Source organism: Puma concolor, chromosome A3 (genome assembly GCF_028749965.1).
Source record: "Puma concolor isolate L17-30 chromosome A3, mPumCon1.1.hap2, whole genome shotgun sequence".
NCBI classification, from domain to species: Eukaryota; Metazoa; Chordata; class Mammalia; order Carnivora; family Felidae; genus Puma; species Puma concolor.
In genome coordinates this window covers 95,985,813-96,009,075 of record NC_141669.1, presented here as the reverse complement: position 1 = coordinate 96,009,075, position 23,263 = coordinate 95,985,813, and the positions used below count along the sequence as shown (strand labels likewise).

The 23,263-nt window shown below is 40.8% G+C and overlaps 1 protein-coding gene across 4 annotated transcripts in view; it reads left to right on the top strand.

Annotated features, from left to right (window-relative positions):
- CFAP61 (cilia and flagella associated protein 61) overlaps positions 1-23,263 on the top strand; it is a 287,953-nt gene that overhangs the window by 219,244 nt on the left and 45,446 nt on the right. For all 4 annotated transcript variants that reach the window (XM_086701573.1, XM_086701575.1, XM_086701572.1 and 1 more), the window contains 3 exons: positions 3,184-3,511; positions 4,876-4,967; positions 12,474-12,679. In XM_086701573.1, coding sequence (XP_086557699.1) covers positions 3,184-3,511; positions 4,876-4,967; positions 12,474-12,679 — 626 coding nt within the window. The remainder of the gene's footprint in view (positions 1-3,183; positions 3,512-4,875; positions 4,968-12,473; positions 12,680-23,263) is intronic.

Genomic DNA, 23,263 nt, shown 5'->3' with positions numbered 1-23,263 from the left:
AGTCAACCCTGAATTGTGTGGATATGGGATCCACTGGATATAGGATCATGGCCTAGAACATTTTTTTTTTCCTTTCAGCTCTTCAAAGATGTTTTTTCCATTGTCTTATGACATCCATGAGTTTTGGTTTTAAAAATCTGTCATCATTCAAACCATTGTTTCCCTGTACGTAGTGTGTCATTTTCCCCTGGATGCTTTCAAGATTTTTTCTTTATCTTCAGTTCCCAGAAGTTTGATGCTGTGGGGGTTCTGTGTTTATTTTGTATCAAAACATGTTTTTTCTTGAATTTATGTTGTTTGGGGTTCATTCACTGAGTTTCTTGAATCTATACACTTATAACTTTCACTAAATTTTGGCAAGATCTTGGCCATTAGTTCTTGCCTCCTTCTTTTCTCCTCTCCTCCTGGGTCTCCAGTCACACATCTGTTAGACTTTCTCTTGCTGCATGGGCCTTTAAGGCCCTATTCATTTGTTTCAATCTCTTTGTTTCTTCTCTCTCTATTCTTCACACTGAGTAATTGCTACTGATGTGACTTCAAGTTCACTGACTCTTTTCTCTACCATCTTTATTCTTCTGTTAGTGTATAAAATGACTATAGTCCATCCTCTTCCAAAAGCCACCAAAATAAGAAAATTACCCTCATGCTGGTCATTGTTCCAAGTTTTTACTGTCCTGCACCATCTATCTACTTTTAAATGCTCATCAGAATCCTTGGGTAATAGTTTTTGTACTTTGACCAGAGTTTATAGTTGTATCAGTGAAAGGATTAACCTGAAGGGATCACACTGTTACACTAGAAGCAGAACTCTTGAGTTGGATTTTGGACTCACATCAACACCTGGCTTCCTTCCGCCGGGTGGTAGTGCCTCCTGGGTGCCTACCAGATGGTCCAGTCTCCAGCCGGGTTTCTCCCTTTTCTACACAGCATTCATTATAATCTGAAATCCTCTGCCTGTCAGTGTGATGACTTTGTTGATGTCCATTTCTCAAATTAGATTATAAACTCCATGTTTATCTTCTTCACCAAGATATTGTATGAATGCATAATGAATGAGGTTTATCAGATCACTGACTCCCGATCTGCTAACCAAGGAGTTTTGCTCTCCATAATCAGAATTATAAATATAAGTAGTCTTAAATATTTATTCAACAACTTCAATGTGGCCAGATATTTCTACTTCATATTTTCATCCAGTATGTAATGCTAAGTTGGTATTACAAAAATGCATGAGTTGTACTTGAAAGATTTGTAACTTAGAACACATGTTCCCATGAACTGTGTTAGATTTGCTTATTCAGTTTTCAGTCTGGTTCACAAACTCCTGTGAAATCCCAAGTGTAACAAAATTGTGAATTCCTACACCAAAAAAATATAAAATAATAATAATACTGCAGTACTAGTAATCTTTAAAACCTGGGAAAATAAGAAATAACATATTTAATATGCTACTCAATTAAAAGTAGGTTTAATTAAGAAAAATCTGGGTAGGTAGAAGAACTTTTTGGGGAATGCTGAAGGGGGCTTCTGAATATTTTCAAGGGCTCAAGAGGTTGATGGTACTTTTTCATGTATGATTTCAATTCAGATCAAACAGCTTTCCATATTTTTATATGAGTGGGAGATCTATTTTTATAATGATGGGAACAGAATGGAGGAGAGAGAGAAGAGTAGAGAGACAGAAAGATCCAGAGTCAGAGACTCAGAGAAATGTATTTTCCTGTGGTCACTAAGAATTATAAGACAGAATGAATTCTAAAGAGACTTGAAGCTGCCTGGGATAGGAGTAACTGGGATAGGTTAGATAGCTGAGTGAAGAAACAAGGAAAAGGGCAAAGGCCTGGTGGCTCCCTAAGGGAGAACAAAGGACATCACAGAGGTGATGGATCCAAGTCTGACACCATCCAATAGAACTAATGGAAATGATCTGTATCTGTGTTGTCCAATATGGCAGCCACTAGCCACCTATAGCTTTTGGACATTTGAAATAGGTACTACAATTGAGGATCTGAATTTTTATTTTCTTTTAATTTTAATTAATTTAGATTTAAATGTGTATAGTCACATGTGACTAGTGGCTACTGAGGATCATTCATCATTCATGCACCATTCATGGGTGTAGGGAAGGGATATGGAAAGGAAGTATTCCTGGCCCCAGAGAGCTAATTTCTTTACCTAATGGGGCAAGTGAGGTACATAAAGCAGGCATGTGAAGGAAGCAGGGAGTATGATGTCCATCACAATGATGAGGACCCATGTCATATGTTCATTTTGTAGCATGCTTTTAATAAGGTGGCAAATTATATTTAGGTTAAGATAAAAATGACTAAACTTACTATTTCAATGACAACTGAAGACTTGAAAACAACTAACTTGGACTGCCATAATGACTTTCAACATCACTGTTGAAGAAGATATCCAGATAATCACAAGAAAGCATTGAAATTTGGGCAGAGAATGGAGGAAGCATACAGGTCACATCTAAGGAGCATGCAGAGGTGTTTTGGGCCCTTCTATAGCACAGTGCCTGTCATATGATAGGTATCCTGAAAATACTTACTGTCTTCCATGCCAGGGCAGGAAGAATAAGGCAGGAGCCCAAACCTGGTAGATACTGATACTGTTGGGGCTCTCATTCTCTGGGGCATCCTTCAGGGATGGGCTTTCTGGTGTAACAGGGCAGGAACAAGGCAATCTGAAGACTCAAGACTGGATTGGGGTGACCCCAAGAAGGAACCTGGAGAGACCTAAGTGTCAGACACAAGAAGAGGCAAATAGGAGGAGGCTGAGATAGAGCTATCTAAAATGTAGGTGAATGAGGGGTAAGTGGTGTCTCTATGGATATAAACCATTTTACATGGAAAAAAAATTACTTTTCTAATAGATACTCCATCACTTGGCATCCTTCTCTCCATTGGATGTCTAGATTGAGTGATTACAAAAAGGAGTAACATTAGGTATCTTAATTTGTCCTTCATACCAAAAACAGATGCTCCTGTCTGTCTCTCTTTCTCTCTCTCTCTACTCACACACACACCACACCATTATGACATTTTGGTAGATTTAGTGTTGTTGTTGTTTTGTATGCCCCCAAAGATAAGGTGCTCTGGAGACTATTCACACTACTGAGAATGTAAAATGAAGAGTGATGACTAAGTAATAATGTGAGTGTTTGCTTTGTAGATGTTCTTTAGCTTCTGTGAGAAGAACGTGGATTATGAAACGTTTAAAGCACTCAATGATGCATGTCTTGTCTATGACGGCCGACTTGTGATTGATACTAATTTCCACACCAATGATATAGCCATCAGAGCTGCTGGCTCCCTCACCAAATTCTCCAATAAATATTACTCAAATGAGTGGACTCACAGCAGCTTTAATTCCAAAGAAATTGGCTTCCAGCTGGCAGCAGCCATGCTCAATCTTTTTGACCCAACCCTGGAGCCTGTGACTGAGCCACCGGCTGATCTTGACCGACTCATCCCCATGTACAAGGGAGCCAAGATCCAAGGTTTGTAGTAGGCCACCTTCTTCCCTCCAATTAAACCACCCATTGGATCTGGGTCAGTGCTCAGGGCTGCCCTGTATGTTTCTCTTAGGCTTGGTGAGGAGGCTCCTCTGTCCCTCAGTGGGTTTGCACAGAGATGGGGGAGGGCTCAGTCTCATTTTTAAGCATTTATTATGGACCTGGAATTATTATTGTGGTCCTTTTTATTTTTAGCATGTATTATGGACCACATCATAACTGTGGCTCCTATTTTACTGGTAAGGAAATTGAGACCGAGAATAATCATTAACTTGCCCAAAGGTCACTCACAACTGGTTAGTGGTGCAATACCCTGACATCTTGCCAAACCTTCATTCTCACTATAAGCTCAGAGATAAGGAGACCCTTCCAAGTATCCTTGGATAGAGGCCTTGGCCTCTTATCTGGATGGATAAACGAAACCATTCACAACTGTAAAATAGTTCACTTTTCATCCCCTAAGCCATATTGACCCCTGAGAAGATCATCATATGAGCAATACAGTATTTATGTTTGGGAGATGAGAGACATCTTTGAGAATAGTGTCTTTGAATGTTATGGACCTTCTACCACAAAAATGCACATATTTACAGAACTGTGTGTTCATTTCCAGGAGGTTGATGGACCCCCCTTTAAAGACATCCATGGACCCCTAGGGTATCCATGGACCCTAATCCAGTAAATGGAATATGAGATAAAGAGACAAAGCCCTACATTCCAGTCCTTGTTATTTTCTACCTAATTAAATGGACTCTGATAGATCCTGCTCTGCTTCTCATTTTGGATGAAAACTTAGGAAAGGTGTGGCCATGGGAAAGGAAGAGAAGGGATGAATGTCAGAGACTAGAGCTAGATCAAGCTTGTATTTATGGGACAAGCTAGAAATAGTAAGGATTTCTTAATGATAATTTTCTAAGTGTTGAGCAAGAACTTTGTTGATTTTCCTTAATAACATCCACTGTAATATTTTGAGTACATGTTGAAAGAGGACAAGGAATGGGAATACCACTTCGTTACCATTTAAGGCCTCTCTAGGTCTTGGTCTGGCTTTGGCAGGCATAGGTTAGAGTGCCAAGGGTTATGGGAAATCACAGGATACACAGGATGAGCTTGGCACATCTTCCTGGAGCATTGGTGACTATATTATGGGTATAATGGCACATTCACATTGAATTTTTAAATAATTTCAATCTCAGGGAATTTCTTACTAATAGTAGTACTTTAGTGGGATAGGTGAGTAGCATATACCATGGTAGGCATCTCTGTTTATCCTATGATACAAATATATAAACTATCACCACTGCATCAACAACTAAACTAAAATGTGCAAAACTTGCTGTTTCCTATAGGAGGCATTCTACCTGGGTCTTACCATTATCTGCATATTGCCAAACCTGCCATTCCAACTCCCTTAGAGGTACAAATGGCCCAGCCTAATTTTGTAAGTATTACTCTTGAATTTCATTTTACTTTCAAATATAAAAATTTATTTACAGGAGGTTGAAATTCTTTATTCAGAGTCTTTAGTATATTGTACTGGTTCATCAGAAAACCACCATGATAGCTGGCCCCCAAGATGGCCCCACGATTCTTGCTCCTTAGTATTCATGCCCTTGTATGGTACCCTCCCACACAGAATGTGGCTGACTTGTGTTGCCAGCAGAATATTGTGGACATAACAGTGTGCATGACTTCCAAGGCTAGGTCATAAAACATATTACAGCTCCAACTTGCGCCTTCCTGGATCACCTCCTACCATGTTGTATGGTCACCCAGGAAGTCCTTTGGAGAGGCTAATATGATAAGGAATTGAGGATTCCTGTACCAGTCATTAGCAGTTTGCCAGTCATGTGAGGGAGCTAGCTGCCTTGGATGTGGATCCTCTAGCCCCAGCCAAGGCTTCAGGTGATGCAGCCCCAGCAGACATCTTGGCTACAAACTTATGAGATACCTTAATCCAGAGTCCCCTAGCTAAGCTATGCCTAATTTCTGACTCCCAAACACTGAAGTAATAAGTTTAGTATTGTTTTAAGGCATTACGTGTTTTTTTAATGGACTGTTTTTTAGAGCAGGTTTAGGTTCACAGCAAAACTGAGAAGAAAATAGCAAGATTTCCCATGTACCCCCTACCCCCATTTATATATAGCCTCTTCCATGATCAGCACTCCCCACCAGAGTGGTATATTTGTTATAGTGGAGGAACTTACACTGGCACTTCATTGGCTCCCAAAGTCCACAAGTTACTTTAGAGTTCATTCTTAGTGTTGTACATTCTGTGTGTTTGGGCAAATGTATAATGACATGTATCCACAATTACAGTATCATACAGAGTAGGTTCGTGGCTCTAAAATTCCTTCCTCTATGCTCTGCCTATTCATCTGTCCCTCCCCACAACCCCCAGCAACCACTGATCTTTTCACTGTCTCCATAGTTTCCAGAATGTCATATAGTTGGAATCATACTGTATAATTTCAGATTGGCTCCTTTCACTTAGTAATGTGGATTGGTTTCCTTCGTGTCTTTTCATGGCTTGATAGTGAATTTCTTTTCAGTGCTAAAGAATATTCCATTGTCTGGGTGAACACAAATTATTCATTCACCTACTGAAGGACAGTTTGTTGCTGAATTTTGAGGTAACCTGTGATGCACCAATAGATAATTAACCACCTTTATGGCAAATACATTGCTTAGGGTCCATCCAGACCCCATTGTTCTTCTGCCCTGCCTGAATTACACCGGAAGGGCCATCCAGGAGAAGCAGAAGCTGTGGGGTGGGACACCCCCTGGATTCAAAGTAACTGGAAAGGACGCTGTGTGGTTGGTCAGTTAGCAAGCTCCTCAGATTAGATCCTCTAGCAGATGGTCGCAAACTGGGTTATCATTTGGGGGTTTCCTTTCAGGTGTGTCATGTTTGCTTTTTGTCAGTGAGGCAGATACTGCAAGTTGCCTATTTTCTTATCCTGAATATTTTTGAGAGCTAACAGTCTGATCAACTTTTTAAAATAAATATATTTCCCAGATTTCCTTGAGAATAGGATTAGCCATGTGGCAGGTTTTGGCCAATGAGTTGTAAATAGAAGCTGTTGGAAAATTCCTCAAAGGGAGATGGACTCAAAATGGCACAGGCTATTCATTCCTCTCCTTTCTTCTTTCTGGAAATTGGAATCCCAACTCTCCCATGTACTTCCCATGGACTTTGAACAAGTCACCCAACTTCTCTGTATTTCACATATAAAGTAGGGATCACATATAAAGTAACAATGCCTTTAAGGAACGAAACAGGTAACCAGTCAGGGGTGGATGTTGTTGTTCATCATAGTTCCAGATAAATAATGAAACTTGGTTTTTGCAGGGGAAGGATAGATGCCATATGTTAAAATCTACTTCCCTTGGGCCTCTCCTAGATTCTTTTAGGTATGTCCCGTATATGCAGTCTGATTCTAGATTTTCTTACAAACAAAGATGGGGTCATAGGGAATAGTGTTACAGTGTCTATTGCTGCATAAGAAAACTTAGCAACATGAAACTGTGAGCATTTGATGCTGCTCACAGGTTCTGTGGGTCAGGAATTTGGACAGGACACAGCGGGAATGCCTTCTCTCTGCCCCATGGTGTCTGGGGCCTCAGCTGGGAAGACTAGAAGGATTCGTTGTGACTCAGTGGTTGGATCCTCTGAAGGCTTGTTGTACACCCCTGGGCTGGGCTGACTCAGTCACAGGGAGCACTGACCAGAGCATCATACCCAGCCCTGGTCACCTGGGCTTCCTCACAGCATGGCAGCCTCAGAGTAGTCAGACTTCTTACCTGATGGTTCAGGGCTCTGAGTATAAGTGTCTTCACTAGCAAGCTGGAAGCTGCAGTGCCTTTTATGACTCATCCTTGAAAGTCACACAGTGTCACTTCCCCACACCATCTGTTGGAGCAGTCACAGCCCACCAGGATTCAAGGAGAGAGGACATAGAGGTCATTTCTCCATGGGAAGAGTGTCAAGACTATACTGCACATGATTATGTCATGTGGGGTATATTGTTGTGTCCATCTTTGGAAAATACAATCTGCCACCAGTGATGTGGGGCATTAGATAAATAGGATGAAGCCAGATGTTGTGTTCAAAGGCTGAGCACTTTGGTCATCATAGATAAATAACTGGAGCCGAATATTATGTTCAAGAGCTGGAAAATATTGGACTTGGTTTCAAACAGAACCAGATTCTTCAAGGACACTGTAATTTCCTACATGCAGCGTCATTTGTTTCTGAACCACTGGTTCTCTCTCTGAATAAAGTCAGAGGAGGTTTTTAATAAAAACCCCTTAAAAAGGCGTTTTTTTAGATAACGAGTTTTAATAAGAATGCAACTTAAATAGATTCTTTGGCTGGTGCTATGACAGTATTTGAACAGGACCCCTGACTTTAATTAACTATTTTGCCAGGTGGGCCTCCTTTTTAATTAGTACAGAAGATCTAAACAGATTTTTTCCATTTTATTCTCCAAGAAAAAAAATGTAGGATGGTTCCATGGCAATCTTTTGGGGTTGGAATTAATTTGATTAAGTAAAATTGTTGCCAAAATGGTCAGGCAGTCACCTAAATATAGCCAATTGATGGAGAAAGGAGCCCATTGAACAATATTTCACTTGAGAAACTGAATTGCCATTCCTACAATAAATGTCATGCAGATGAATTTTATCAGACTTTTATAGCACTCACTAATTAGAATATTTAAGTAAGAAGATACTTTAGTAATTCATGAGCTCTTTGAGAGGTAACCTGACAAAAAGAAGACAGGGGACCCCTACATAATAAACTAATTTACGGATTCCAGTCCACATGCTTTGTTGGCTTATACACCATGGAATAAAGAAATTTGTCACAACAAATTCTGCCTTGGATACCATCAAATTTAAAATTGTGTGTTCATCATAAGAGCTGGGGACTTGATTTCTTGCACACCAAGTCTCATTACTCCTGTGTCTTCCATTTGGCATGAATTCCACAGCCATTTTCCAACCTTTGTCAAAATCATAAAGGAACTCAAAAGGATAATTGTATTCAGGAAAAAGGGAAGGGAGGAGGGGGACTACACCAGAACTAGTTTCCCCATCAAAGTCTTAAATTCAAGATCCACATTTCAAAAACAAAAACAAAAACAAAAAAAAATCCACATTTCCTAACAATTTACTTACATAGTGAAAATAAAGGAAGCAACTAGATACATCCCACAGTGTTAGAAAGTGTATGAAATCATCATTACCTCAAGATCCTTTATGGGGTGGCAGGGATGGAAACTGCCTTAAGTCATCATTTAGTGGAGTGATTTTCTGTGATGGTAGACAGAGTCCTGGACTTCACCGGATTTTCCTGGTCTGTCAGTAACCATGACTAGGAATGACCTAAAATTTTTAGAGAAGTCTGCTTGGCCCTACAAGAGTAATTTATGTCTAAGAAACCCATCTGTGGGTGACTTATCTTTAATGTCAATGCAAAATATTTCGATGCATTCCACATTCCCAGAACGTTCCCCTGGTTATGCTAACACAGTGCCAAATCTCATTAAAATGGGCAAAATTACTTCCATAGCTGAGATTAGCTATCTTAGCACAGTGTGGTCATTTTTTTTTCTCTACAGTGTGGCTGTTTTCTGTACTCTTTAAGCCCTCATAGCTATAATGTGCGGAAGCATACAGAAGCAACCCCCAGATTTTAATTCAATATTTAAATTTAAAAAATAAATAAAACTACCCGCCCCCCAAACAGATACCATGACAACAAATCATTGAAAGCCATGCTGACTATATCGGTCTCCTGGAACAGGCTGACCCCAGAGGGTACCCACTGCTCTGACTCTCAGCCAGCAACCTGGCAGGGCTCCACAAAACCTTGTCAAGACACCACCAGCTAAGTTTCTGTGGCCCTCTTGTTGAAGTGCTCAGCCTTGGCCAAATCAGCACTCTTAAACAGAGTCCTTGTGGGCGGAAGTGAAACCCCTTTGCAAAGTCAAAAATTTTGTCCATCACATGGGCAGAACACAAGGTGTGTCCCTCGATGCCTGGTTTCCCTTCCTTAATCCCTCAGCTCAAAGAAATTTTAAAGAGAATGTAGAGGGGCTGAGACCTTGTGGGATTGTGGACTCTGCCCTCTAGTGAGCCCCAGGGAAACCTGATGCTAAATCTATGCCAGAGCTGTTGCCAGTGCCCCCACCCCCACTCTCCTGGACCCCCAGCCACCCTACTGCCAAGGTGAGAGAGTGACCCTTCCTCAGAGACTCACTCAGCTTTCCAAAAAGACATCCCTACTGACAAAGGGGCTTCCCACCCCTGCAGGTAGAAGAGGGGTGGCTAAGCCTAAAGCTTCTGGGGCCAAACTCAAATGGCCCTTAATCTTCAAAACACACATTGCAGGCACGTTCTTCACTGTCATAGCTGCATTGTGTATTTAATTCAGAAATAGCTTTTACTGTGATGGGCTGCCAGGTAAAATTGACCCTGTAATGTCACATGCTGCACCCTGGGAGGGTTCATTGCTCAGTCTGAGAAGTCAAGACTTGAGGAAACACACCTGACAGAAGAAAGACTATGGAGCTACCTATGGCTAGAGAAATACTTGTGGCAGGAGCAAAGGGGGTGTGGATGATCACATAAGGAGAGGGCAGTCTGCAGCCAGTGGCTCAGGCATGGCCTTTTCCAGACTCTTCTTGGGTCCAGACAAGCCCCACTCTTCCACACCAGACTCTTCCCTCCCTCCATCCATCCCCCTTTCCCTCCTTTCTTCTCCCTTGCTCCTTCTGTTTTGTTTCATTTCTCTCTCCATTTGTTCATCAGATGTCTGGTTCCTTACCACAACACAGCCACTGTAGTTAAAAATAACTTTTTATCATGTTAGAAGTGATAGTCATTTTTAAAAAATAGAAACTACAGATAGTTAAATGAGCATAAAGGTAAAAAATGACCCAGTCTCTCAACCATGGAAATTGACCATTTGAACACTCCGTTAAAGTGTTGATAGAAAAGAAATAGAATGATACTGTGTATGTTTATAAAAATAGAATGATAAAATTGTGGTTTATATACACAATGGAATACTACATGGCAATGAGAAAGAATGAAATACGGCCTTTTGTAGCAACATGGATGGAACTGGAGAGTGTTATGCTAAGTGAAATAAGTCATACAGAGAAGGACAGATTCCATATGTTTTCACTCCTATGTGGATCCTGAGAAACTTAACAGAAGACCATGGGGGAGGGGAAGAAAAAAAATGGTTAGAGAGGGAGGGAACCAAAACATAAGAGACTCCTAAAAACTGAGAACAAACTGAGGGTTTATGGGGGATAGGAGGGAGGGGAGGGTGGGTGATGGGTATTGAGGGCACCTGTTGGGATGAGCGCTGGGTGTTTTATGGAAACCAATTTGACAATAAATTTCATAATAAAAAAATTTTAAAAATAAGAAAAGAAAAATAGAATAATACTGTGTAAGTTATAAAATATAACTTTTTATGCTACTGTAGCATCAAATGTACTGTGAACATATTTTTCTGATGTGAATTATAGTTTACTAATAATTTTTGTGGGATGTGTTGCATCCCATTTTGTGGATGTACCATTGTTTTGTTAGCTGATGCCTTCCATGTTGCTCTGGAGGTAGATTGCCTGTCTGTATCCATCCATCTCCTTGAGTGATGGACCATTTGCACCTCCCTTAAGGTGCCAACCCCAAACGCTTTCCAAAACTGTATCTGCTCTCTCCCAGACCCCCAAATACCCAGTTTCACACACATAATTGGTATTGGCCCAGAGTTCACCTGACATTCCTCACCTTGTGCCTTTTCTGCTGGCTGATTCCTCCCCAGGGCTTCACCATGTGATGCCCAAACACCCACAGGTTGTTTCGATTTATTTAAAAATTCAGTTAAGTCATGTGTCCTTGTTTAGACAGAATCCCCAGGAGATGTCCAGGACTAAGCAAATGTTTGGGATCAGTGTAGTCCAAATTGCCTTGGATTTCTAAAATGCCACATTGAAGTTCAGAGCAAAAGCTTAAATCTATATGCCCTCAGGAAAGCTTTATTGAATGTAACTATGTACTAAGTTCAGAGTTTAAGGGCAAAGTGCAGGTTCAGCCACCACCAAAAGAACCCATATTTTTCCACTGAGGTTCTCTGGTTGCCTGAACTGGTGGGGAGCATGTCTCTGGTTGGTAGGTCAGTAGCCATTAAGGGCTGACATGCAAAAAGTGGTTGTGACATGGGATTTATCTAGCGGCATCTCTCCTTTTCATCTGGGTTCATGCGGCAGTTTTAGCCAGCTTCTAGGGGGCATAACGCCATGAATCCATGACAACTTACAAACTAACAAGTAGCCTGCAGAACAGTTGCAGGTATACTTCCCATAAACTTGAACCTTCTTCTTGGGAACAGACATGACCAAACAGCTGAACCTCCCCAAAGCCAGCTTGCAAGGATTCACTTTTCACTTGTTTCTTTTGCTTACATCAACTATTAATAAACCGAAATTCTTTCTGACCACTTTTGACTAGGAGGTTTTTCTCAAAATGGTGCTGTGAAAAAATTTACAAAATGAGCAGTGTTCACACACCTCATAGAAGAGAATAAACCCAATTCTTTATACTAGCTGTGCGAGGTATTGAATAGTAGAGACTTGGTTGTAACCTAGCAACTGATTTTGAAACGGGGAACAATGCAATCGGAGTTTAAAATATCTGAGAAACATTTAGTCATTAAGTCCAAGTATGCAGTTTCTGACACAAGGTTAGCTTCTGTTGAGTTTAGTCAATATCTGTTACTATTATTTGCAATATGTAATAAGATGTAACCTGTCTGTTATATTTGAAAAATAAATTGCTATAATAAAGTTCCCCAAATCCAGAAATGTTTCTAATGTTGTTTTTCTGATTCCCCCCTTTGTCTCCCTGCCCCTACCCCTGCCAGGGTTCAGAAATAGTAACAGGTAATGCAAAAAATGGGACTTACTTCCGGATACATATTGACAAGTATAAAATGGTGGAAACCATTACGTGCCTTTCTAAAGAGCCTTTCCCCGTCTCCAACTACATCCGCTTGTTTGGCCAGCATGAGCAACTTCTCAACAACCTGTGCGCTCGGTACGAAGACAAACTGATCCCAGATCTCTACAGGTAAGTTGGACATTACACTTTGCTAAGGAGAAATGCAAACATTTATAATGACTTGTGAATGAGGGATGTGTTTCTGGATGCACCAGAAAGCAAAACAGGAGCCCATGGGAGAAGCTAGAGTGTCAGAAATTTTATTCTAATATACCAAAGAATATCTGACCACTAGCATTGGACGGAGAGTAGAGGGTCCTATGGAGAAGTGCATGGACTCTTGATGCATCCACACATGGTCCCCATGGCCATGCACAGGCCTGGATCTCAGATGCATCCAAGCACAGCCTTCACACCACAGACAGGCCCAGATGAGATGATATGTGAGTGCCTTTCAACATTGGCCTGCCAAGAGTAATCAGAAATCAAAGGAGGTAGATTTGGGAGCAGGATATGGAAGCACTTGGTCCTGGTGGGAATTCCACAGCCATGGACAGGCCCTTCATGACCCCAACCATCTTCCTAGCACATGCTCAGGCAAAGGGGGAGGCTGTTTGCCTAAGATATTGTTATGGGAACTCGCACTGTGGAATGGTTAGATTGGGTGATCTGTGCCTCTGTCTTTTCAAATGCAAAGATACTTTTTCATTCTATACCTCTGGGAATGCTAGAATTTTAGAGTAGAAAGCTACTGCTGGATATAGTCTATTGGTTAGAAAGGTTAGGAAAACTTACTTCTTTACACAAAACAAGACGATGATAGACCCATTGCCAGGTACAGATGTAGGACATAAGTCATAGAATTCCAGAGTCCTCAATACCCATGGGCATGACTGCTAGGATCAAAGGCAATCTCTCTTTCCTCCTAAAGATATTTTTAAATTGTAGAATACATCATACAAACAAAAAAGTATATAAAACATGTATGTACACTTTAAGGGATAATAGTACTAGAATTCTATGTTAATAATTCCTTCATTAATAATTCCTTACTTCAGAATGTTAGAAGCCCTCTCTCATCACATCCACTCTGTGTCCTTGGAGTAACAACTATCCTGACATTTGGTTAATCATTCCCTTTCTTTCCTGTAAAGCAAGGATCAGCAAACTTTCTCTATAAAGGGCCAAGTAGTAAATATTTTCAGCTCTGTGAGCCATACAACCTCATCACAAGTACTCAACTCTGCTGCTGTAGTGTGAAAGCAGCCACAGACAAAACATAAACAAATGGATGTGGCTGTGTCCCAATAAAACTCCATACCAAAGCAAGGGCCAGGCCAACCCTTGTTTTAAAGGTGTACCACATATATATGACTTCCAAATAATAAATTAATTTGTTTTGCTTACTTTTAAATCGATTCCGTGGCCAACTAGAGAAAGTCAACACTCCATGGAGCACCATTTCTGAGGCCCATTCATGTGATGTATGGAGCTGGAGTCCATTTGTTTTCCCTGCTGTATAATACTCCCTTATACAACTGTCCTAGTTCATTCATCTGTTGATTGATTGATATTTAAATTGTTCCCAGCTTGGTACCATTACTTACAATGCCGTGGGCATTTTGGGCACACCTCATGTGCGAGAACTTCTCTTGGGTGTACTAGATAGTGCTGAAATTTTCCCCAAATTGGTTGTATCTACTTAAACTCCCTCCAGTCTTGTCAGTCTGTGGCACTGTTAGACTTTAAAATGTGGCCTTCATGGGGCACCTGAGTGGCTCAGTCGGGTTTAGTATCCAACTCTTGGTTTCAGCTCAGGTCATGATCTCAGGGTCGTTGAGTTTGAGCCCCATGTCAGGCTCCACACTGACAGAGCCAGGCCTGCTTGGAATTCTCTCTTTCCCTCTCTCTCGGCCCCTCCCCCATTCATGCCCACATGTGTTCTCTTGCTCAAAATAAAAAGATAAACTTAAAAAAATAAAAATAATAAATAAAATAAAATGTGGCCTTTGTGGGGTGCCTGGATGGCTCAGTCAGGTAAGCATCTGACTCTTGATCTCGACTCAAGTAATGATCCCAAGATTGGTGGGATCGAGCCCTGAACTGGGCTCTGTGCTGACTGCATGGAGGCTACTTGGGATTCTCTCTCTCTCCCACTCTGTCTGCCCCTCCCCCATTTGCACACACACATGCACTCTCTCTCTCTCAAAATAAATAAACTTATAAAATAAAATGTGGCCTTTGTGATGGTGTGAAAAGGTATCCTCCTGTGGTTTTAATTTCCTTGCCCTGTTTAGTAACACAACTCAGTATCTTTTCATTTGTTCACGGGGCATTCATGATAGTTTCTGGGAAATGCCTGTTTGTGACATTTGTTCATTTTTCTTTTGGTTTGTCTTTTTACTCACCCATACGAGTTGTTTATATTCTCTGGATAGAAACTCAGTTATGTATTTTTAACATTTTGAGGCTTGTCTTTTCACTTTATGTTGTCAATTAACAGAATTAAAATTAACTTCTTGATTTTAATGTAATCTGTTTGCCTTCTTCAGGGTGCCTTGGATATTTTTGTCCCTTTGCTCTTCCAGTAGTTTTATAGTAAACTTGTGAAGCCCCATGAAAAGCCCCGTGGATTTGATAGGAAATGTATTGAACCTTAGATCAATTCAGTGAGAGGTGACATCTTTGATATTAAGTCGATATGTTATAATATAACATAGTACAGGTCTTAGTTTATTTAGGTCTCTTTAATATCTTTTCATAAGGACTTAAAATTTTCTCCATGATGGCTTTCATAACTTTTGTTTGATATAGTCCAAAGTGCTTTATATTTTTACGTCTGTCAAATAATCATTTTCTTATTGATTGCTGCTATATAGTGCATAGAAATACACTTTTTTTGGTATGATTTTACTTCTGCAAATTTGCTAAACTTCCTCATTTATTCAAATAATTTATATATTGTTTTAGATTTTACACACAGAAAAAATATATTATCTGCAGATAATGACAGTTTCGTTTCTTCCTTTCCAATCTTTGTAACTTCTGTATCTTTTTCCTATTTACTACAGTAGGTAAACTTTGCAGTACAAGGTAGGACAGAAGTCGTGAGGGGGTGGTACCTTTGCCTTATTCATCTTAAAGGCAATGTGTTCAATATTAAGTATATGACATTTGCCATACATATTTTTGTGGATCCCTTTATCAAAATAAGAAAGTTTCTTTTGGGGAACACCTGGGTGGCTAGTGGGTTAAGTGTCTGACTCTTGATCTCAGCTCAGGTCTTGATCTCAGGGTCATGAGTTCAAGCCCCACACTGGGCTCTGCACTGGCCATGGGACCTACTTTAAAAAAAAAAAAGTTTCTTTTTATTACTGGCTTGCTAATAAGCATTTTTATCATGCTTGGATTTTTATTGTTTTTCCTGAAACCTTTTGTGTTTGAGGATATCTTCCTATATGCTTTTAATTATAAATTATATTTTGGTGTAATATCAAATTTGGCAAAGTGTCAAGTTTCTTCATATTATTTTTTTAATGTTTATTTTGACAGAGAGAGAGAGAGAGAGAGAGAGAGAGAGAGAATTGGGAGAGAGAGAATGCAAGCAGGGAGGGGCAGAGAGGGAGAATCCCAAGGAGGCTCTATGCTGTCAGCACAGAGCCTGATGTGGGGCTCGATTTCATAAACCATGAGATAATGACCTGAGCCGAAATCAGGAGTCTGATGCCCAGCCAGCTGAGCTACCCAGGCTCCACTAATGTATCAAATTTCTTAATCACAGGCTTTCCCTCAAATCTGTGTAGACTTGACTCCAATATTTATTTAAAATAAAGAAAAATACAGAGCGCCTAAGTGGCTCAGTCGCTTAAGCGTCTGACTTCAGCTCAGATCATGATCTCACAGTTTGTGAGTCCGAGCCCCACATCGGACTCTGTGCTGACAGTTCAGAGCCTGACACCTACTTTGGATTCTGTGTCTCCCTCTCTCTCTGCCCCACCCCCACTCATACTCTGTCTCTGTCTCTCTCAAAAATAAATAAACATTAAAAAATTTTTTTAATAAAGAAAAATACAAGTGTTTAGAAAATGAACACATTTGTTCCTTAGCTTGTGCAAAGGATTTTATTGTTGCTTTAATCTTACCCAAAATATTTGAATTAGAGGGGAATCAATTGCTGATTAAAGAAAATTTTTATGTGATGTGGATCAATATGTTAAAGGTCTTTTCTGAAAAGAAAATGTTTTCACATTTGACCCAATTCAAAGCCCTGACTGATTTGTTTTTCCCTGAGAAGAAGGTGGTGTTGAAACAGAGAGAGTTGGTAAGCTTGGGACCACTAGTCGAGGCACAGCTGTTAACTGATGATAGTAATAATTTTAAAAGTTAATTTGATTTGCAAAGAGTGAATATTTGGGATGGCAAAATGAGACAAACCCTAGAACGTGCCAGATCAAGATGTTCCAACTGACATCTGTAAGAAAGAAGCAAGGTGGGCAGGAAGATGGTAGCTGATCATCCGAGGTCACTGATCATGCGTGAGTGTGATGTATCAAGGGCATCGCCGTGCCTCGTCAGTCACTCCCATACGTGTGTTAGCATGTATGTGCAGCTGCAGCCACATTCTTTTCAAGTGCCATGAAATGCTGCCAGGCCCCAGTGCTAATTCTTGGCCCACTGCTGCCTGCCCTGTCTGTTGTCAGACAGACTGGCAAGGCTCTTTGCAAGCAGGCAGGGCAAATGGTTTAGCTTATTTTGGCCGCAGTATGATTACCGATTGTTTCCCTGACCTCGACAGCAGCAGCAATATCTCTTGTTCCAATCCAGGCCAGTTTCCGTCTACTGAATGTGGGAGCACCATCCTCCGTGCTGGGGGAGCTGACTGTCAACCAGTCACTCTGTCTTCTGCAAGACAGACATGATGTCAAGATCAGGTTCCTCCTTGGGTCCAAAGAAACCCTCAGGATCCTTTCTCTCCACTTCCCCAACCTGTTCTCACCCCCAACAAGGGCCAACACAGAGCGGGCACTGGCAGTGCCAGAGGGAATGGTGGCAGCCACAGGGCCAGATGCTATAGCAGTCGAGGCCTCACAAAGCAGTGACTCTGGCTGCCTGTGGAGCGGCTTGCTTAGAGCCATTTGGAGGCATGAGGCTGAGCAGTCACCCACCATGATACACGGTTGGACAGCTGCCACAGGACGGCGGTGCAGCTGAGGGTCTGGGGCCCAGGCTGGCTTGGATTCCACCTATACTTTATTCTTTGTTTTCAGCTTGGAGTGCCAGAACAAACCATTAACAATGAAGAGAACAGATCCACCACCAGTGATTGTGTGTGTACGTGAGTGTGCCTGTGTGCGCACGTATGTGTGTGTATGAGACAGAGATATAAATTCATCAGTTGATTGCTTTACTACTTTGGAGAAAGAATGGAGCTCATTTCAGCAGTCAAAGTCATGTCACAAATGTGTGACTAGAATGTACTCTTCCCCTTATGAGCACTTGTGTCCTGCAGTGTTGCATGTGCAAACCTCGCAGTCCCCTGCCTGCTGAGTCCCGTGATGGTGTTTAGAATGAGCACCCTGCTGATAGTGTTCCTCCCTCGGGACACGGCAGGGAGAAGGAGCTTCCATGAGGGTGGTGAGCAGTCACAAAAGGGGGACTCGGGATGGAGGGGAAAGGCAAGGCTGAGGCTGCTTCCCCAGAAGTCTCTGCTGCGGGGCTCTAACCAGGCATGTCCCATGCCTTCTTTCTTAACTGCCTCATCTTCATTTACCACACTTCTGGCTGGCCCTGCAAAAACAAGGTCTTGCCTACCGAACCACCCCCCACCCTCCAGCATTAATTAACAGCCTGTAGCATCCTTTTTTCCTCACGGCGTGAACAGGTCTTGCCCTAGCTTTTTTGTGTGAGCCCATCAGATGCTCACAAACCTTGATTAAATCACCTCTTTTCACATCTTAACATGCTCGGCTCTCAAAGGCTGCCCTCACATGGCCCTCTCCTCCAGTGAGCACCGCCGCCCGCCACACTTCCCCGAACACTCGAATGGCCTATTTTTAGTGGGTAAGTGCCGCTGTGCACAATATTCTAAATGGGATTTGAGCAAGCCCTTTAAAAGGCTGCCATTACCTTTTGAACTATGAAGCTCCCGAACTTACTCCCTCAGGAAAGCTGCCTTGCGCAGTCTCTGTCTCCGAAGCTGTAAAGCAGGGCGCTGCCAATGCGCATTGTCCCCTGACTCACTTATTAGGCTCCAATTAGAGTCATTTAAGCATGACTTAAATGTTTTTCTGTCCCTCCGTAGTCAGTGGCCTCGTGCTGTGTCCAGCAGAAAGTCACACACTAAATTCTAGGTGCCCGTTTTTCCGGACTTATCAGAATTCCTTGAAATATGACTGCCCACTGCAGCTTGTCAATTTTTTCTTTCTATGTACCTAAAAATTGCTGGATAATCATTCTTCCAAAATGCAAACTTTCCTATTGGCCACTTACCAAGTCACCCGCCTGCCTTTTCCTGTTGGCCACTTACCAAGTCACCGACTGCTTAAAGTGTTCCTGCTTGTCTGTTTCATTTCAGCAAATGGCAGTTCCATTTGATAGCCTTATAAGTACGATTATTTTTTCAGATGATTTGCTGAAATCAGTCCGTTCTCTTCATTTTGCTTCCCGGTCATTTAATTAGTCCTTTTCTCCACCCTCTTAAAGGTGATTTCAAATGGCCGTGCCCACACGCTCCGTCCAGGGCTCCTCACAGTTCATCTCCTGTCCCCCTTGCTCTAACAGGCAGCTCCCTGCCCAGTGCTGTTTCTCATATGATCACATAGCCTGTGAAGCTGAACCCACATTTTTGAACATCCCTTGTTACTGAGACAGTCAGTCTTAGGTTTGGAGCTATAGACCAATGTGGGGACCAAATTCCATGTGACACAATATATGTCCATTTTCATTCGTAATATTGCTCTGACTAGGGTTTTTGTTTTTGTTTTTTTCTAGTATATACCACTTCTCTCCTTCCCACTGTGACATTCGCATAGAATTAACCCTTCCTGGGATGAAAGGCGAGATTTGTTTGAACCATCCTAAAATTATAGCCAACAGACATCCCTTTACATATGCATGCCAAAAATTATAATGTGAAGGAAAAATAACACCCATTCACATAGTCAAGAATGAATGTTAAAAGTAATGAACATCATAGAGCTTTGTGTAAAGTATGGAGCTTTTTTCATTATTATTATTGAAGTACAACTGACATACAATATCCTATTAGTTTCAGGGGTACATCATAGTGATTCGATATTTCTGTACGTTATGAAAGCATCCCCACACTAAGTCTAGTTACCGTCTGTCACCATACAAAGTTATTACAATATTATTGACTGTATTCTCTGTGTTGTATATTACATCCCCATTACTTCCATTGTACATATATGTAACACATATTTATCCATTCATCTATGGATGGACATAGGTTGCTTCTATAGCTTAGCTATTGTAAATAATGCTTCACTAAATGTAAGGGTATGTATATCTTTTCAAGTCAGTGTTTTTATTTTCTTTGGGTAAATACCCAATAGTAGAATTGCTGGGTCATATGATAATTCTGTTTTTAATTTCTTGAGGAACCTCTGTACTGTTTTCCACAGTGGCCACACCAGCTTGCATTCCCACCAGTAATACCAGAGGGTTCCTTTTTATCCATATCCTTGCCAACACTTATTATTTGACTTTTAAAAAAACGTTTATTTATTTTGGGAGAGAGAGAGAGTGGGGAATGGGGGAGAGAGAATCCCAAGGAGGCTCTGTGCCAACGTGTGGCCCATCCCACAAAACACAAGATCATGACCTGAGCTGAAATCAAAAGTTGGACACCCAACCAACTGAGCCACCCAGGTGCCCCTGTTTCTTGACTTTTTTTTTATTGTAGCCATTCTGACAGGTGTGAGGTGATATCTCCTTGTGGTTTTGATTTGCACTTCCCTGATGATGAGTGATATTGAGCATTTTTTCATGTCTGTTGGCCATCTGTATGTCTTCTTTATAAAAATGTCTGTTCAAAAAAAAAATGTCTGTTCATGTCCTCTGCCCACTTTTTAATTGGATTTTTTTTGTGTTGAGTATAAGTTCTTTATATATTTTGGATATTAATCCCTTATCAAATATATCATTTGCAAATAGCTCCCCCCATTCAGTAAGTTGCCTTTTTATTTTGTTGATGTTTATTTTTTGATGGTTCCCTTCACTGTGCAAAAGTTTTTTTTTTTATTTTGCTGTAATCCCAATAGTTTAATTTTGCTTTTGTTACCCTTGACAAAGGAGACGTATCTAGAAAAATGTTTCTATAGCTGATGTCAAGTAGATTACTACCTATGTTTTCTTCTAGGAATTTTATGGTGTCAGGTCTTGAATTTAGGTCTTTAATCCATTTTTTAAAAAAATTTTCTTAATGTTTATTTATTTTTGAGAGATACAGCATGAGCAGGGGAGGGGCAGAGAGAGAAGGAGACACAGAATCTGAAGCAGGCTCCAGGCTCTGAGCTGTCAGCACAGAGCCTGACATGGGGCTCAAACTCACGAACCTCGAGATCATTACCTGAACTGAAGTCAGACTTTTAACTGACTAAGCCACCCAAACGCCCCCAGTCTTTAATCCATTTTGAGTTTATTTTTGTGTATGGTGTAAGAAAATGGTCCAGTTTCATTCTTTTGCATGTAGCTGTCCAGTTTCCCTACATTATGTTGAAGAGACTATCTTTTTCCCATTGCATATTCTTGCCTCCCGTCATAGATTAACTGACCATAAAAGGATGGATTTATTTCTGGGCTGTCTATTCTGTTCTATTGGTCTGTGGGTCTATTTTTGTGCAGTACCCTACCATTTTGATTACTACAGCTTTGTAGTATATACTGAAATCTGGGATTGTGATACCTTCAGTTTTGTTCTTTTTCAAGATTGCTTTGGCTATTTGGGATATTTTGTGGTTCCATACAAATTTTAGGATTATTCTACTTCTGTGAAAAATGTTGTTGTTGTTTGGGTAGGGATTGCTTTAGGTAGTATGAACATTTTAACGATATTGGTTGTCGCAAATCATGAGCATGGAATATCTTTCTGTTGGTTTGTGTCCTCTTCAATATCTTTCATCAGCATTTTCAGAGCACAGGTCTTTCACCTCCTTGGTTAAGTTTATTCCTAGGTATTTTATTATTTTGGGTGCAATTATAAATTGGATTGCTTTCTTAATTTCTTTTACTGCTACTCCATTATTGGTGTATAGAAATGCAACAGATTTCTATACATTAATTTTATATCCTGTGACTTTACTGAATTCATTTATCAGTTCTGGCAGTTTTTTGGTCTTTAAGGCTTTCTCTATATAGTATCCTGTCATCTGTAAATAGTAAAAGTTTTAGTTCTTCCTTACCAATTGTATGCCTTTATTCCTTTTCTTGTCTGATTGCTGTGGTTAGGACTTCCCACTACTATGTTGAATAAAAGTGGTGGGAGTGGACATCCTTGTCTTGTTCCTGACCTTAGGGGTAAAGCTCTTAGGTTTTCATGGGAAGGTGTAAATTATTATTTCAAGTGCTGCAGTCTCATTCATGTTCGTTAGAATCTTTGCCTTGAGGGTACTGCCTGGGAATGAATAGAAGAGAAGTGAGTACCCCTTCTCATGGCCAAGATTTTTTTAATGTTAAAGGCTTTTATTCATGAGACTTTAAAGCCAGCAAACTCATACCCATTAACATCAATCTAGCATGGGAAATGAGGGGTGGGAGCTCACATTTATTAATGGATCACTCTATCAGATCTCTGTACCCACCTTGTTCAATGTGAACTCCCACAGTCCTTGTAGCACCCCTTTCGAATGGCCATTATTACCTCATAAAACAAAAGAACTTTATAGTCTCCCTACTATAAAAGAAAACCAGTGCTTTTGTTATCTGAAAGGAAATGTGTATATTTAAATGACATATTAATACCTGGGGAGACAAATTTCAGTGCAGGGATGACCCTGCATGCCAAAAGACTGTGCCGCATGTGAACTGTACATGAATACATCTCGCAAAGTGTAAGACATAACTCACATACATGTCTGTTAGACCACATTATTATTTAAATATACAATATTATTTAAAAATTCAAACTTTTGGGGCACCAGGGTGGCTTAGTCAGTTAAGCAGCCAACTTCTGCTCAGGTCATGATCTCATGGTTCGTGAATGCGAGCCCCATATCGGGCTCTGTGATGACAGCTCAGAGCCTGGAGCCTGCTTCAGATTCTGTGTCTCCCTCTCTCTCTGCTCCTCCCCTGCTCACACTCTGTCTCTGTCTCTCAAAACTGAATAAACATTAAAAAAATGAAAAATAAAAAATAAAAAAATTCAAACTTTTCACCAAGCTTTATAAAAACAAGGAAATGTCTTGTGGAAAGGTCACCACAGCCATCTACAAGTTATCTGTAGCCCCTACTCCATAGCCACTCCGCTGGCCACCATCTTTGCCATGCTGTACCTGTGTGGTCTTGGTATATATTCTAAGAGAATTTAGTTCAAAATTCGGACAGTGCTTACAAGTGAATTGTTACTCCTCTTTCCTTAGAGTGCAAAGGACACTAGGCTAGGACAGAAGGTTCAATTCTTGCACTGATGCTTATTAGCTTTGTGAACTTGGGCAAGCCATCTTACCTCACTGAGCATCAATTTCCTCATCTATG